The sequence below is a fragment of the Centroberyx gerrardi genome, chromosome 19 (genome assembly GCF_048128805.1).
Source record: "Centroberyx gerrardi isolate f3 chromosome 19, fCenGer3.hap1.cur.20231027, whole genome shotgun sequence".
Classification (NCBI taxonomy): Eukaryota; Metazoa; Chordata; class Actinopteri; order Beryciformes; family Berycidae; genus Centroberyx; species Centroberyx gerrardi.
In genome coordinates, this window is record NC_136015.1 from 10,754,042 (window position 1) to 10,771,155 (window position 17,114).

General features: G+C 46.1%; 1 protein-coding gene across 4 annotated transcripts in view; it reads right to left on the bottom strand.

Annotated features, from left to right (window-relative positions):
- Positions 1-17,114, bottom strand: part of dync1i1a (dynein cytoplasmic 1 intermediate chain 1a) — a 51,134-nt gene that overhangs the window by 14,826 nt on the left and 19,194 nt on the right. For all 4 annotated transcript variants that reach the window (XM_078290306.1, XM_078290305.1, XM_078290304.1 and 1 more), the window contains 5 exons: positions 14,750-14,842; positions 12,643-12,814; positions 11,860-11,959; positions 11,361-11,486; positions 365-511 (listed from right to left, as the gene is read on the bottom strand). In XM_078290306.1, the coding sequence (XP_078146432.1) occupies positions 365-511; positions 11,361-11,486; positions 11,860-11,959; positions 12,643-12,814; positions 14,750-14,842 (638 nt within the window). The remainder of the gene's footprint in view (positions 1-364; positions 512-11,360; positions 11,487-11,859; positions 11,960-12,642; positions 12,815-14,749; positions 14,843-17,114) is intronic.

Genomic DNA, 17,114 nt, shown 5'->3' on the forward strand with positions numbered 1-17,114 from the left:
TTAATCTGTATGTCTGACTACCTATCAAACTATTTAACTGTTACAACTGTTTAACTCCTTTGCAATGCTGCTACTTTATCATTGTCTATATTATATTTGCTTATTCCAGACCTCCAAACCAACTAACAGAATGCACAAGGTGGGACCCTGCCTTATATTCCGTTTTACTGGACATATATCTCATGCTCATATTGGGACCCGGCCTTACAGTGTGTTGTATTGGACATATATCTCATGTTCATATTGGGACCCGGCCTTACAGTGTGTTGTATTGGACATATATCTCATGTTCATATTGGGACCCGGCCTTACATTGTGTTGTATTGGACATATATCTCATGTTCATATTGGGACCCGGCCTTACAGTGTGCGCGGCAGCAGACAGGGGGGTCCTCTGGACGGGGGTCCGGCGGTGACTGCGGTTGTCCCACAGGACGATCTGTCCCGAGTAAGTCCCCCCCACCACCAGGTTGGGATGGAACCTAGCGAAGCCCACGGACACCACCGGAGACTGGGGACACAGAGAGAGAGAGAGGGGATGAGAAAAAGGAATCACTACATATTATTCAGGTACAATTGAGGGGAAAGTGATGCAGAGTACAGGGAATGAGTGTTGTGAGGTTATTCTGGGGGAAAAGTTCAGAAAACAGAGAGGGGAAGGCGATGAGAAGAGAAATGGAACGGTCAAACGAGCAGAGAAGATGAAAAGGCAGACAGTGAGAAAATACAGATCAAACAAACAGTGAAAAAAAGAAAGATATAAACAGATACGAAGAGAGCCGGTAACGCTAGACGGAGCGTGAGTGGCGGGAGAGGAGGGAGCGATCGAGGCGGCGTGATGGGTGGCAGACGTGGAGAGATAGATGGAGGGAGAGATGATGAGCTTGGCGACGGTGAGGGTCCGCCGAGGAGAGGAGCGTGGGGTGACGCTGGGGTGCAGGCCAGACAAAGAGGGGAATTGTAGTCCTCTCTCCCCCAGCCGTTTCACATTACAGCATCAAAACCCCAGCAGCCACTGGAGCGCACACTGTAGCCTCCATCATGACAAGCGCACCCTTGAACTCCCCCCCCCCCCCCCCCCCCCCCCCCCCCCCCCCCCCCCGATGCCGTGTTTATTGAGTTTTGGTTCCTCTTCAGTGCTCGTACCATATGGGCTTCTGCGTGCAACGGCGAGCCTTCCCTGACCCAGAGCCACCGGAGCTGATTATGAGAAAATGTTTTGAACGTTGTAGTGATACAGAGGGGCAAGTGGAATTACACATTGACAAATACATCCATCCATCCCCCTTCTAGTTAACCAGGCTAGTCACACTGAGGAAGAAAGCTCATTTTCAGGTGAGACCAGGCCAAGAAGGCAGTAAATAAGGAGTCCACAGACAGACTTCACAATTCAACACAACAGAAACTGGAGACTTGGAGATCTAAACTGGTCAACACCAGTGAAATTACAATGCCTTTCAAGAACATGGGCAACGGTAGCTTAACACTAGAAATGCCAAGCCACCATCAATTCACTTGCTGTGTTGAATTTTAGACTTGGAATATGTCAGCATCCAAAATGTGCCCCATGAGTTTTCTTAGACCGAATTTCCGTGTTCTCTGTTCTAAAAGTGTTGCTAGATTTTCAAAATCATGCAAGAAAATAGCAGTTATAATTATATTTAGCCACTTAAATTGACAGCTTTGAGGCCTTCTCTTCCCCTAAATCCACTGGTCTAGCATTATTACTAGTATTAATGCATGCTTCCCAAGTCCAGTCTTTGTATAAGGAATTTTGTATAAAAGACAAGATCTCAGATAGGATCTGTCCATGGTTTGACTGAATGAATGAAGAGCTTATATGGGTTGGAAAGTGCCTTAAAAATACTTACACACAAACCAAGGCATTTATCTCCTAATTGCTAGGGATAACCATCCAGCAAATAGATGCAAATACAAGCATAGTGATACAATATGTGTGATGAACTGACAACAATAATGTAGGTATATTAGTGTTTTCACTTGATCAATTGGTACTTGAACCAAGCAGCCACTGTTCACTTATAAGACCTGTCCTTGTTTAAATTCGTAGGAAGACCCTACTGAATCTGAGAATCTGTAAGAGTATAACATTTGTTGTTCTTTTTTTCTCTCTTTTTGTATTTCTCTCCCTCTCGCTCCCTCTCTATCTCCCTCCCTGCCACCACACCATGTGCGCAGCAGCCAACTCCAACCCCGAGTTCATTTTTAAAGGGGACTGGAAAACAAACCAGAGGGAAAGAAAACACCGCACACTCTCTTTCTTTCTTTCTCTCTGTCTCTTTTTCGTTCCTTCTGAGGAGTCACGGCTTCCAGAGGAGCGGCTCGGGAGTCGCTTCAGATGTGCGGACTCAAAATAAACTGAACTTCGGCGGTAAAAATAAAAGTCCCTTGTCGGCCAGCAAAGAGGAACTCTCCGAGAAGTTTATTTACACAGTCAGACACAGAGGGATCTGGGTTTAAGGTTTATTAGCACGCATTAGCGCACGGTGTTTGATGGTCTGACCAGGAATATCTGGAATAGTGCGATTTATGGCATGTCATAGGCTGTTATTCCATATAGAATAGGGTGTAAGGTAAATTTTATATGGATTTTAATGTGTTTATGTACAATAAAGGTGCAATACAAGTCGTCTACAATTTCATTACCATGTATAACTGTCTTAAATGTTCCTGTATGGTAAGCTAGCAACATTGCAATTGGTGTACCTCTATTCTCTAAATCTATAACAGATTTCTGAATCATAATTCCTATCCTAACCAATCAGCAGAGTGACTGCAACTTTGAGAAGTCTTCAGAAAAGTTTTTATGACAGTAAGTCAGCTACTCCGAGCCAAATGGCAAGACAACAACGCTCATACTCATACACAGATGGAAGAATCTGCCTTTCAACTCGATCACCGCTAATATCCAAGAGTTTCAGGTTGACCTTGATCCCTCTGCGGTCGTCTGGCAGGCTTCCGTCAGAGGCCCGCTCCCCCAGACACAGCGCTCCATCAGTGGGTTAATAAACCCAAGTCCTAACCCGTCCAGCCCAAGACGACTCCACCACCGTGACCATTTATCAGTTTTCATGAAGAAACTCTAAACCATGCTAAGACTCTGGAGGAGATAGGAAAGCAGAGCGAACGATTACATAACCAACATTTCTTGATTCTTTTCCACTTTTTCATTGTGAGAATATTCTTATTTCCTCTCTTCCTCTTTTATACACTGGAGTTTTCCTTCATCATCCCTTCCTCTCTGTCTGTGCCTCTCCCTCTCTGACTTTTCTGTCTTTGTAAGAAGCTTATCTATATGACTAGGGTGATTGTAACCATAAGACTGCCATAAAACTGTCGTTCTCGTTTGAGTTTGAAATATTGTTAAATTGGGACAATCTGGAACAGAACAAAATCTGTACACTATCTATCAAGTATGTTGTGATTGATACTCTGATCTTCAAACTCACTACAGAAACTTTTATCTGTTTGTTCTGTCCAATAAAGACAAAGATGTCCCTACCCCTTATATTTTATTGATTGATATTAACACAAACACACACGCACAAACACAAGCACACACACAAACAGAAAACATCTCTCTCCTGTTCTTCCACTAGTTATCACCCCAAATAAACATCTATACCCCACATGAGTAACGACAGGAGAGAAGCCAAATCAAATGAAAAGCGCTCCCTCTATTTGCTCCATATGTTAGTTTAACTCCTAAGTCCTATCAGTGTCCCCATCTTAAGAGGAAAAATCCCTTGACTAAACTCTGAGTCCCCTCTTTGAAAAACCACACGTTATGCCATCATTACCCACATATACTGTCAGGCTTACTGAGAGAGCTACTGAAAATTAGCCCGACTTGGTCCCGATAGTGCGCTTTGAGGCGCCTGCCAACAGCGAGTTGGACTTCGCATAAAAGCCATTCTCTCTAAACGCTTCTAATCATATGTCACATCAACACATATGGTTCTGAGTTATATGCTATTTAAACGTACTGTATGTCATTAGCCACTGAAATAAGATCAATTTGTCCCGTGCCATAAGGAACTTTATGATTTAAGCCCCGAGGGGAATTGGTTGACACTTTAAAGCGGCTTCCCGATTCAGATGTCATGCTGTAGGAAATTAATGACCGAGTTTAGCACTGTATTATTGGGAACTGGGTTATGTTTAGGCTGGATGCTACAAGTCTTTCCATTTACTTCTTATGTATTCATGGGCATTTGTCAGCGCTGACTGGAGTACTGCATTTTTGTGGTATCCATGAATTTATTTCACAGTGTGTAAACATAACTATGTAAAAAAAAAATGTGTAAAGGTAGACTCGATAGGTACACTTTCTGAAAAGAGAACTGAATGCGCCCTCGCTGCTGCTCTCCACCTCCTCTTCAGCCTCACTTGAGATTCATGAGTCTGGACATGCCAGTCGTATACGAGCGCCACATCTGTTTAAATAACACCTCGACAACTCTCTGCCGTCTGCCGGCAACACCGCCGCTATGATTACGTCTCAATATCGGGGCCGACTCGATACCGAGCCTGACATTTCATTTCCAGAACGGCGAGCGGCTGTGCGGACGGTTCTCATCTGTGCGTGCAGCATGGGTCAGACACCTGCTAAGTCACCTCCTGCCAGCCCAGACAGAGAGGATGTGGAGAGTGACAGCTCCCGGAAGAGGGAAGGGAAAAAAAACACAAGCGTGAGAGTCACTTTTTGTATATTGGGCATGAGGTGAATTGTGGAAGTTTTACAGGCGCGGACTCACGCAGTCAGAGCAGTGGGTTTCGTTTCTTTCCTGAGGCGAGGCGCGCAGTGTGTGTGTCTGCGTGTGTGCTTGTGTGTGAGAGAGTGTGTGTGTTTCTCGCACGCTTACAAACACACACAATCTCTCACACACAAGTATCATCTACCATATCTCACATAGGCTCACAAGGCTAAGTGCTTCTGGCAGCCCTTATTATATTAATGGGAAGTGTTCTGTAGAGGATAATACACACATGGTAGGCTGTGATGAAAGATGGCACCCAGCGAGGGATTAGGGAGGTTAGGAGGAATGACAGAGAGATAAAGAGAGAGAGAGAGAGAGAGAGAGAGAGAGAGAGTGAGAGAGGGGAACACTCCCTCCTTTGTTGCCTCCACTCTTTCTTCCTTTCTTTCTTTCTTTCTTTCCTGAGGGCAAAAAAACTGTTGCTAAAGTTGGCTTGGGAAGGCAGAAGCGGAGGGAGAGTGGAATGATGGGAAGAAGCAGCGGGGGGGGGGGGGGGGGGGGGGGGGGGCTGATAGGGCACGATAGGCAGTATATCCTCCCAAACAGATCCACGCTCCTCCATCCTTCCTCTCCTCCCGCCTCTCCTCCTCTCGCTCACCGCACTCATCTGTTTTCCACTACGCCTTATCAGGACCAGATGGATCCAACTGTCTTCCCTTGGCATCCCCACCTCTCATCCCTCCTCCTTCACCCCCCCCCCCCCCCCCCCACTCTCTCTCTCTCTCTCTCCCCCCGGCTTCACTCGTTTATGACACCCCACGGATTTTGTCACTCTGCGGTTGCTGGCAGAGGGAGAGAAATACCAAGCCGAGTCTCCATTTCACCGAGCAAAGAATGAGGGCTTCACGGAGCGAAAGAATGAGGAGGAGGCTCGGGGAAGACAAGCAGGCCTTTCTCTCCCTCCTAGAGCTTCTTTCCCTTTATTTTCATTCTCTTGTGCGCTTGCTTGACGTACGTTTTCACTGGCAGTCGCTTTACAGTTGGTTTTGTGTTCTAAAAATAATGCCTTTTCTACTCTACTATATTCCACTCTATTCTGCGCTGATGTTAGGCTACTACAACAGCTATAGATCAGTATTGATCATCTTGGTCCTTGTGTGGTAGATGCTACCAGTCAGCACTTATGCCTGTTGTTGTCATTACAAAGTTATGGATTCTTGCCATTTTACAGGATGGTGTTGCTTCATCCACCGAGTGGTAACTGAATGAAAATGATGTAACTGTATGCCATACTGTAACTGTCTCAGCACCAGAAATCAAAACCCCTGTTGAATACTAATGGGAGATTCTGGGGCGGCACCTGAGACTGTTTTGCACCAACACCAGCAAAATGCCACATGGTGGAATTTCTCATGGAAGAATAGAGTGACAGACACATGTAGGATCTAGGCCCAGATGCATTAAAGTGGACTAATAACCTGTTGGGACTCATTGGTACAGTAGGTTTATGTATTCAGAAGAATCATGTCTCAATACCAAATAAAACAACTTCCAATCAGGGAAGCCACGGTTGCAGAAATAATCTCATTTACCCAGAAATGAAGCGCTCTCAATTGTCTTTACCACAAGTAAAGAAGCTCCGTCTGTTTAGTGTGTCACAAAGCAAACACAGACACACAGGTCTCCACCCCTCCCCTCCACCAGGCATTTATAGGATTTCTCCGCTAAGCTTTATGAACACAATGCAACTCCATCCTCCGGTGTAATTTCACATGGGCTTCTATCCAGACAAGGCCTATGAATAATGCCTGACTATTCTCTCTGAGTCTGCTGCACTGTTTCTCTCTCTCTCTCTCTCTCTCTCCATCCTTGCCTTCCCTCCCACCCTGGGGGGGCTTGCTTGCTTGCTTCACTTCTCTTACTCAACCTTTCTGGAAGCGCCAAAGACCTAGGGAGCGATGCGAGGCAGCAAGATATTAATAAAAATATGACTGAGTCCAATGGGATATGACAGTAGCGGCAGGGGCTGTGAGGGGTGGAGGTGGGGAGGGGGGCATGTGGTTTGGGGTTCGGCAGAGGTTTTGAGGGGAATGGGCCTTTAATGTGGTGTGACTTTGCCCACTTGAGACGCTGGTGTGAAGTTACCAGATTGGAGCAGATTCGGGGACGGGGCGATGACGGGTCCAACTGAGCTCTGCTGGGACGGCCGAGATGAGGACAGGCATGCTCAACTGGTACCAGAATCCACAGCAGCAACAGCCCCCCTTTCCCAGAATACACACCCAACCCGCACACACCGCTAAAATATACCGATGGATCGCACACTTCCTCTCCTATATTGTAGATCAATGGTTCCCAAAGTGGGGTCCTGGGACTACCAGGGGTTCTTGAGGGGGTTCGCAAAGGGCTCCCAGCAAAATGAGGAATAGTTTAATTTCACTGTTATTTCGCTGCCTAAAAGTTGGCAGAATTAGAGAAAAATAATAATATTACACTTTATTTATGCCGATACAAAGGCACTTTACATAAACCAGAGGGAGACAGAAAAAAATGTAAAACATCACAAAGACTTAACGCTACTTAAAAATGAAAATGCAAAATAAGATAATAAAAACAGCCATAAATAAGGAAAGATAAAGAGAGGAAATGAATTACAATTGAAAGCAATTTCAAACAAGTGAGTTTTTAGGGCTTTTTTGAAAGAGGAGTGAAATACAGTTCCAAATGTATGAGAATGAAAGTGTGTAACTGTATAACAGCTGTTTTGATCATAGGTTTCACTATCTCTACTGTGGTTAAGTCCCATTTACAGGATAAAGAGTTATATAATTTCATAGTCAGTCATATCGTACTGTATCAACAACAAAAATGTTCTCAAATAGTATTCCTATGACAAAAACGTATCAAGTGGGAGTCTGTAATCTGTCTGTGATGAATACACACAATCAAAACATACTGAAATTTGCCATCCTCTTCATGCCCACTATGCCTTTTTTTTTTTTTTTTACATTTTAGTGATTTAGCTGATGCTCTTTATCCAGAGTGACAGAAAAACCTCAGAGTCCTACATTACCTTCTTTACAAGCTAGGGAGTGACACTGCTGTCCTGACCGGAGTGAGAAGGTTGTTTCACCAATACACTGATGCATTATTGTGAGATTTCTATGACATCCGTCTGGTGTCACCATAAGCTGCACTGTTTAGTCCACATGGGAGCAGCCTCCCTAACTACTGCAACAGAATCTAATTACAACGCTTAGCCAAATCCTGATAGTTGTCACCTATTGCGTATTGCCAAATCTTTCACACACAATCCCCATATTGCACAGTCTGCCACGTCTAGACTCCTCCCAAACCCAAACCATACCAACATCACCTTTCACTTGATTTACTTTCCACCACACCAACTCCACCAGAACATAAAACCCACCAACACACCCACACATGCTGACTGTATCGCGGCTGCACTGCAAAACATCTTAACGTCATTTCATCTACGTAGTATTGAATCCTAAAATCGTACTTTTCTTAAAACAAGTGAAAAATCTGCCACTAGGGTGAGATAATTTTACCTGTTTCCAATGCAAATGAACTTGTTTCAATAATTTTCTTGAATCAAGTGTCATTTTCATGATACTAGTGGAGTGATCTGCCTTATTATCCCTTCACTTGTTCCTAAAAAAGAATCCTGAAACAGAAGAAGCTGCAGTGGAAACAAGTGGGATTATCTCCTTTTTTTGCAGTGTTAAGCCCATTCACCGGAACTGCGCACAACCCCCGCCAGAAATATAGCAGCCTGACCTCACCAAAACCCCAGCTGAAACATGACGCCCATCTATAAGCCATAGCCTTATACTGTACAGTATAGCCCTCCCCTGCACTAGACCTCAACCACAAACCCCAACCCTCCACTCCCAACCCAGCACTGTCATCCTTTTGTATCTATAACCCCCCCCTACACACACACACACACACACACACACACAAACAAGCGCACACACACTCACAGATCCATCCATCTGTCTATTCATCCACCCATCTACCTATCCATCCATCCATCCACCAGATGAAAGCTGCCACTGTGGGCAGGTCTGGAAAAATAAAAATGGCTGAAATGCTGGAATGCTACAAACCCATCTCCTGGGGCCTGCCAACAGCAGCATTGGGCGCCTGCCAACCCAACCCTTATATATATGTGTGTGTGTGTGTGTGTGTGTGTGTGTACTATATGTGTACAGTAAATTCAGAGTGTGTGTGATTAAAGAGATGCAGAGAGCGGAGCGCGCGAGGCGGCAGTGGCAAGCCTCCCTCCCTCCTCTACCTCAGGAAGGGGAGATGGAAGGCGAAAAAAAAAAGAGAGAGAGAGAGAGAGGAAGAAGCAGCCCTGTGGTTTAAGGGGGTTAAACGGCAGAACATGCTCGCACATTAAGAGCCATCTGATCCGCGGCTAACTAGAGAGCTGCGTCTCTGTTTGCAATATAGACCCCGCGGAGAGAGAGCAAGAAAAAACACAATCCCTCCTCTTCTCTCCTCTCCCCTAACCGCTCCTGCGTTCCTTTCATCCCAATCCAGCGGCGAGTGAAGGAGCCAGGGCCGATGCCAAATGACTTGAGACCCCTTCCCTCCCCCCCTCCCTCTTTCTTTTCACTTTCCCATTCTATCTTTCTTCTGTTTCTCTCTCAGCTCCCCCATTCCCTTACTCCCTGTTCATTTCCTTTCTCTCTCTCTCTCTCTTTCTCTCTCGCTCTCTTTTTCGCTCCCTCACTTTTCTTCCTCCCCTCATGAAAGAGCATGGCACGGCCCCAGGCCACACTAACTCACTGACTGACATGGGGGGGGGGGGGGCATTTGGGAGTTTCTCTTCTCTCTCAATCTTTCTTCTGTCTTTCCCCCCCTTCTGATATCAGTTCATCTAGCGCACATCTTTCCAGCAGACACTCACCTAAAACAAATCTCTGTGTGTGCAAGTCGGCTGTGTGTGTGTGCGTGTGTGTGTGTGTGTGTGTGTGTATGTGCGTATGTGTCAGAGGATAAAAAACTCACAAGAGAAATGACGGCGACGTTATGTTGTGTTATCGACTGAAAGCTGCTCACAAATTTCTCAATTTCTCACTCCAACCTGCTGCCAGCTCTTGTTGTTATGATCGCATTTCCAACTCACACAAACATTTGTCTGTAGCCACTCAGAAAACGGTTCACTTCTGTTGCGCAGATTTGCAGCTGACAGCACCGATACGCTGAGCATTTTATCAGCTGCTAACACACACATGCCCTTGTTCCCGAACGTCTACGCTTTAAAACTGACAATTCGCAGATCACCGTGCTTAGAAACCGCGTTGTTAATAAAGTCAAACGGACATATTATGTCAGAGAACCACATGGAAAAACTACTGAATCCTACAGCTACAAGATGCATGGCTGTAATCTATCCATAAGACCGCATGGATTTCAGCATGAGCATAAATTATGGTGGAGTGAAAGAATGGTGTGCTTTAAAAATCCATTACGGAGCTAGACTTATATGGCACCATTTATATTGAAATATTTGCACGCAGCGTGCGGTCTGCAGGAATATGTGGTTATGTGTGTGTGTGTTTGAGAGAAAGAGAGAGAGAAAGAGAGAGAGAGAGAGAGAGAGAGAAAATCTGTCACTATGTTTCTCCTGTTTCAATGAAGCTTGTATGTGAGAATGTAAGCGCGTGTGCATTTCCAACTTTATTTTGACGTGCTGAAGCGAGCGTGTGCGGCACGTAAACCGAGTAAGTACAGGTATATTTCCATATTTACAGTGATGTGTATGAAGCAGCACAAGCAACATCAGATGCGGCGTCGATGTGGGTGGGCCGACACACACACATGTGGCAGCGTCGGATTAGGAAGTGGTAGGCCACATCTTTTTATTACCGAGACGTCTCTATGTGCCCTCGCTGCCTCCTGGGAGCAGTGAAGCCCTCACACCCAATCCCTCCATCCCTCCTTCAACCCCGTTCCCGACGTCATTTGTAATTAGCATCACACCCGTCAATGACTTTTTTCCCCATCAAAACCTCGGTTTCTTCTATTAAAACTGGCCTTCAGTGCCAGAATTCAATTGTGATCCAGCCAAGAGGGTCAAACCGAGGCATGAGGATCCGTCCTGCCTTACTCTGTTTTGTTTTTTTTAATCCCACAAAGGTGTCGTCATCGCAGGCTGGCAAAGGGGAATGTGCCACAGACGTTAGCTGCTCGTCTTAGAATGCTGCAGCCACATCCATGGACCTCGTTTTAGGGTTGCCAGTTATGGCACTGCCAGATTGAGGGTTGCCAGTTAAGCAATTATAATAATAAAGGAGAAGGAGGGAGCTTTTGATTGTGAAATTCTGAGCAGCTGAGTGGGAGATGAGAGGAACGCGGAAGATGTTTTTTTATTCTGCATTTAGCTCTGTGACACTTTAACAAAGGGAACTTAATAACTGGAAGCTCTTACTTGCAACTCGCCACCCACAAAATAGAAAAAAAAAAATCCAACAAACTCAATTTTAATTTCTGCCGCACTATGAACTGTAACACTCTGCTGTAGGAAAATCGAACCATAATTTTGACATATATTTGAGGTTTGATAAGTATGATATACACAGTCATCTAACAGCTGGTGAGTACCTGACAGTGAAAGATGTACTCTGGTGTGGACTTCTTAAACTTGATGTTCCAGACCAGGGCAACGCCATCCGGTTCATGGGGAGCGTCTTCATTATTGTTATAGGAGGCAACCAGCAACTCAGGATACTGAGAGAGATGGGGAAGGAGGAGGAGGAGGAGGAAGAAGAGGAGGAGGAGCAGGAGGAGGAGGAGGAGAGGGAGATAAATGAAGGAAATAAAGAAGAAATGTCAAGGAAGAGGAAGAGCCCTGTGAAAGTTCATAATGGAGCGAATCCCTCTCCCTTCACACACACACACACACACTGACACACAACCCAATCGACAGACACACATTCTAAAGTTGGGGAAACAACACAAACAGTAAACATCGCACTCAATTCAAAATCTAAATTGAAACTAACTGTAAGTTTTGAAACACTGAAGAAAATCCACTTCCTGAAGTGTTTGCATTGAAAGTGAATTGACCGATCCCTGGCACACAGAAGGCTGCAAGTCTTACCTGAGGCGACCAGTCCAGGCAGGTGATGACACGGTGTTTGGACCAGTGTTCATCATAGAAGAGCCTGCTGAAGGACAGACTGGAGCCGCTGGCCAAGTCCCTGCAAGCAGCCAGTAGAGACAGATAGGGTCAAAGATTACTTCCTGGTCAAACTAGAAGGCAACTGGTTTACATTTGAGAATTGTGAGAACTAATAAAGTATGTGTGAGTGATATCCAGTGTATACAGTTTGGATACAATGCTAAGTGAGTGATTAATAGTAGCGAAGCACAAAAAAAACCTCATCTACTTAAAAATAAGGGGACTGAAATCTTCCTGGTTTAGACAAAAACTATATTTGACTACAGGCTTGATGCTTCTCAGTGGTCAAAGTTGAAGTGAGTGGGCAAAGGCAGCATTCTTCTACAACAGCCGAGCGCTAATGACTCTTTTAACTTCAACCAACACTTTGATAACCTCTCTCATTTGGAGGCAGCCTCTCAGACGACAAGACAATGCTCTTTAAGAGTTTTTCACCCCCTATCCCGGCCTGGGCGTGTGACATCACCGGGAAGACATGTGTTGTGAAGAACAAAGTAGCTCCCAGGCCCTGGAATGACACCGTGGGCATGACTCAGTCTCGGCGCATTTCGTAGTCCTCGGCACGCAAGTAAACACGCACATGTGCGCTCACGTCCGAACACACGCTCTCTCCTCCCCCGCCTCCCTCCCCCCCGCACTCCCTTCCCTTCACTCCCGCCCCCTCTCTCCTCCACGCTCCTTCCTCTCCCCCTCCCTCCTCACCCCTCTTTGTCCTCCAGGTCTCGGCCGCTGTAGTCGAAGAAGATGTCGCTGTCCTCGGCCAGCGCTCGCTCCATCACCCGGATGCTGCAGTCGAAGAAACTCTGGAACTCGGAGGAGTGCAGGATCTGCTGCCTCTCCTCCTCCGTCAGCTCCCGCAGCACCGGGAACGAGCCTGACAGGCGTGTGGGAGAGACACATGTACATACATCATGTCCAGAATACCAACGGCACTAAAGTGCAATGATAGCACCTCATTTCTGACGACAAAAAAGTCCTTATAAATAATAACATATCAAATAATTGCATGTTTATGTTTGATGCTTAGCCTTAAAAGTTAGAGAGTAAATAGTTTTGATAGATCCCTACGATGTGGCTTTGGATCACCCATAAAAATGTTATTCCAGCTGGATAAGAGACATCTTTGAAAATGATAATCTTTGTTGCTAAGTTGTGTGTTAAAATTTTTGTTTGTGTAAAAAAAAACACAACTTATACCACTTGCTTTCATTTCAAAAAGGGGAGGCATATGTCACCTTTACACTAATTGATAAGATGATGTTCACTTTGATAATTATGTGCACTAAAACAAATAAATCTTTGTTTTCTACAGTTACAGTTTGAAATCCCAAAACTGAGGAATACATTGATAGGAGATGTCTGTTTAACTCTAATGCTATCGAGATTTCTATATTATAGTTATTTCTATATTATCATACTGAAAAATCCTCCATTCCTAAGCACAAACAGACTCACGCTACTACCTTTGCTAGTCCTAAAAGCCACAGCGGTACATCATGTGTTTGCGATGTCAGATCACTGCTGACTTCACCTCTATCAAAGCCAGAGTCAAATCCAGGACATAATAAACTACAAACAGCTCCTAATGCATCTTTTCTAATAAAACCCTACAGTAAGGAACTTCATAAACACGAGACAAACAAAGCCTTCTGAGCGGCCCGCCTCCCTTTGAACGTAATGGCAGCACAGCACGGCGTCCGGTTTTTGAAGTCACTGTCCCCAAGCACACATGCGATCTCACACACAGCACACACATATTTGGACCTTTACCCCAGCCCTTGACTTTGATCCCCCCTCCACAGCCCTTTGTATTTCTTATGAGTTGTCAGAAAAGGCCCAGTGAATCAAGTGGCAAAGATCAAAGGCCAGACCTTCTAATAGGCCAGGATGAAGAGGAGACGGATGACTGTGTGTGTGTGTGTGTGTGTGTGCGCGCGCATGCATCGGTGTGTGTTTGAGTCTATCTGTTCCTTTGAATCAGTGTTTATGTGTGTGTGCGACTGTATATGAATATGTCTATCTCCATCTGTCTGTCTATCATGTGTTGTGTTTTAACCCGCCCAGGGCCCCTCGCCTTTACAAAACCGCCCTTTCTCCATTATTTACTACATGACCCCCTACACACACACACACACACACACACACACACCCATCTCCATTCCTCTCCACTTTGAAGTGTGGTTGATGGAGGGGGGGTCAAGTGACAGGTTTTTAATCAGTGCTGACCCCTGAATGCCACGGAGCTGATAAGCTGGACCCGCCCTAACCCCCGCCCTAACCCACCCCCACCCCTCCATCTGATACAGCCACTGACTGGCGAGGGTGGGGTGGGCGGGGTCACACGCAAGTGACCGTGTTTCGTGACAGTCTGACTAGCAACATGTGAGAAGATGAGGAAAGGAGAGGAGCGAAGGAGGAAGAATGGGAAGTTGTGTGTGTGAGTGGCAATAGCGGGCTAAAGTGCATCTTAGTTTATAGGTGAGGATATATCATTGAGAAAGGTTGGGGAAAAAGTACACCTGGATTAATGGGGTAGTACAAGACCTGAAGTATAGCCACACGCTTGTAATTTATATCCATTATTTTGACAGGCAGGCTGCCGTAACCCTGATAAAGGCTTGAGGATGTATCCCTAAAATGATAGTAGTTGACTGTTACATTTGTGTACTGCTTGTACACCAAGGAGAAAATGTTGCACTTGAATTCTGCATTGTAGAGAAGTGAGGATACTAAATACTCCTCACTGCAACTTGTCAAACGAGTGCTTCACTTTCCATCATCCATCCATCTCTCCATCCATCCTCCGTACCTTCCTTGGCTTCCTTGTTGTCGTCGTCGTCCTGCTGCTCCGACTCTGGGCCTGGCTTCACCTCCGTCAGCTCCTCATCTTCCTCTTCCTCCTCTACTGAGAGAGAGGGAGAGAGAGAGAGAGAGAGAGAGAGAGAGAGCAGCCATGTTAATCAACAGCTGTTCCAATTTTCCTCTACCTCCCCCTGTGTCGCAACCCTCTCACCCCCTCCGCCCTTACCAAAATAATCACTCCCAGACATGCAACGGTACACCTGTCTAACTGACATTCAGCCGCAAATGGGTTTCACTCACAAACACAGACGCACACGGCTGCGTGATTACAGACAAACACACAAAACGTGCAGCAGAAAACATTGCAGCATTTCCATGACTACTGTATACAGCTTCAGCCCACTGTACCATACAAACATACATACATATGGCTTGAGAGGAAACAAGCCCACGCCCATTTCCGTGTCGATGCTGAAGCCGAAGTACTCACATGGTCCGCATGTGTGGAGCCATATTGCTCATCGTGCAGGAAATTAATACGCACATGCTCCCTGACACACACACACACAGCAGGAAGTGTCTCCGAGTTGTGTGCACACTCCGCTCTTTCCCTCACCTTTGACCCCAAGCAAAGAGATCCAATCCGTGTGTGTGTGTGTGTGTATAAAGGGGGATTCCCTCTACATTCCGTCCAATCAGACTCTGCAATTACCCTCGACTCTCCCCCAGAGAGCAAGGATTTTGCGTGTGTGTGTGTGTGTGTGTGTGGGAGGGGGGGTGTTCAAGTAAGAAGGGTTACTGTCAACATAGGCACCTGCTTGTCAGCTACTTGCTGCCCCTCTCTCTCTCTCTCTCTCTCTCTCTCTCCCCTCAGGCTGTGTTGGTAACCCTCACCAACCTCTCCCCCTTGCTCCCGCTCCCTCCCTCCGACACAGATGCTGAGAGAAGGGGGCCTCTCTGAAGACCTCTTAACACCATGACACCGCGACCAGACACCTGTGGTCTGCCAACACACACATAATCTCTCTCTCTCTTTCACACACACACACACATACGGGGCCCTACCCCGCAGTGCCAGGGGTGGCGAGGGGTTAACTGGCGCAGGGTCAAGCTGACAACAGTCGCTCAGTTTAGCGGGAGGAAGTGACTACATCACACCCTCAGACATGTCATGTCTCACACACACTGACACAGACGAACACACACACACACACACACACACACACACGTCAGGGTGTGTTTAACTCAGTCGGAGTATGCCCTGGGGCATTGTTAAAACCACTGGCTCAAGGACCGCTCTTGGCACCGGATGAACTGTCCATTTATCACTTGGACTCTCCTAAGCTCTTCATGAACTAACTGCTACTCAATATGAAGAGAAATTCTAGTTGTGGCACTAATTTCCAGGCCTGTTTTTTGATTGTTATTATTTCAGCCTCCCTTCTCTCAACCTCTTCCTTGTATTTTCTTTCCTTTTTCACTTTAAGCAGAATCTCTGATGTATGGATTTTAATTTTCATACTGCGTGTGTATATAATAAATGAACAAACTATGTAAATCAAACACATGGCGGCGAGGCCGTGTCCAAGTCGGCGGTTAACAGCCAGCTGTAGTGATCCAAACACCAGTGACCCAACAGTATGGAGGGGAGACCAGAGAGGAGCAGACAGGCAGACTGCCAGACTAGCTCCGTCTCCGAGCTGCCAAAACAGACTAGCTACACACAGAGAGGCACAGGAATACCCTTCTCTCAATCCCTTTGTCGCTCCCCGTTTCTCTCTCTCCCTGCCTCAACTTTTATAGCTGTGTTTCTCTCTCTCTCTCTCTCTTTCCCATGTATCTGTCATTCCGTCCCCTCCGCAAACGGTGGTGACTCGTCCACAAACTCCAGCGCCTCGGGATGCGGACCAGCAAACCTCCTCCATCCTGCAAACCTACCGCATCTAGACATAATAACAATGGGAAGACGCTTACACAAAACTCTCTACCCTGTTCTACTCTATTTTATTCTATTCCGTTCTATTCTCTTGACCTTACGTGACCGGTCCGGTGGTTGGAATGTGTGGTGATGGGGATGGGAGGAGCGTGAGGAGAGGAGAGAGACCACATTGAGGAGCGGTCAGACCGTCAACCCCCGGACCACAGGACTCCGGAGCAAGGCAGCGTGATTCATGGCCTATGGGTTACCTCACTGAGGGGAGACGGTCCAAATCCCGTATGAAGATACTGCTGATGTTGTTGCCAGTGGCCATGTATCATGTTGTTCTGTCACAGTCCGGCACCAAAAATATCCCGGCTATTTCCTTTGAATGGAAATTTTTCAGAGATACTTTTCTGCATGCACTCCAAGTAAAGGGATAGCTATATTGTGG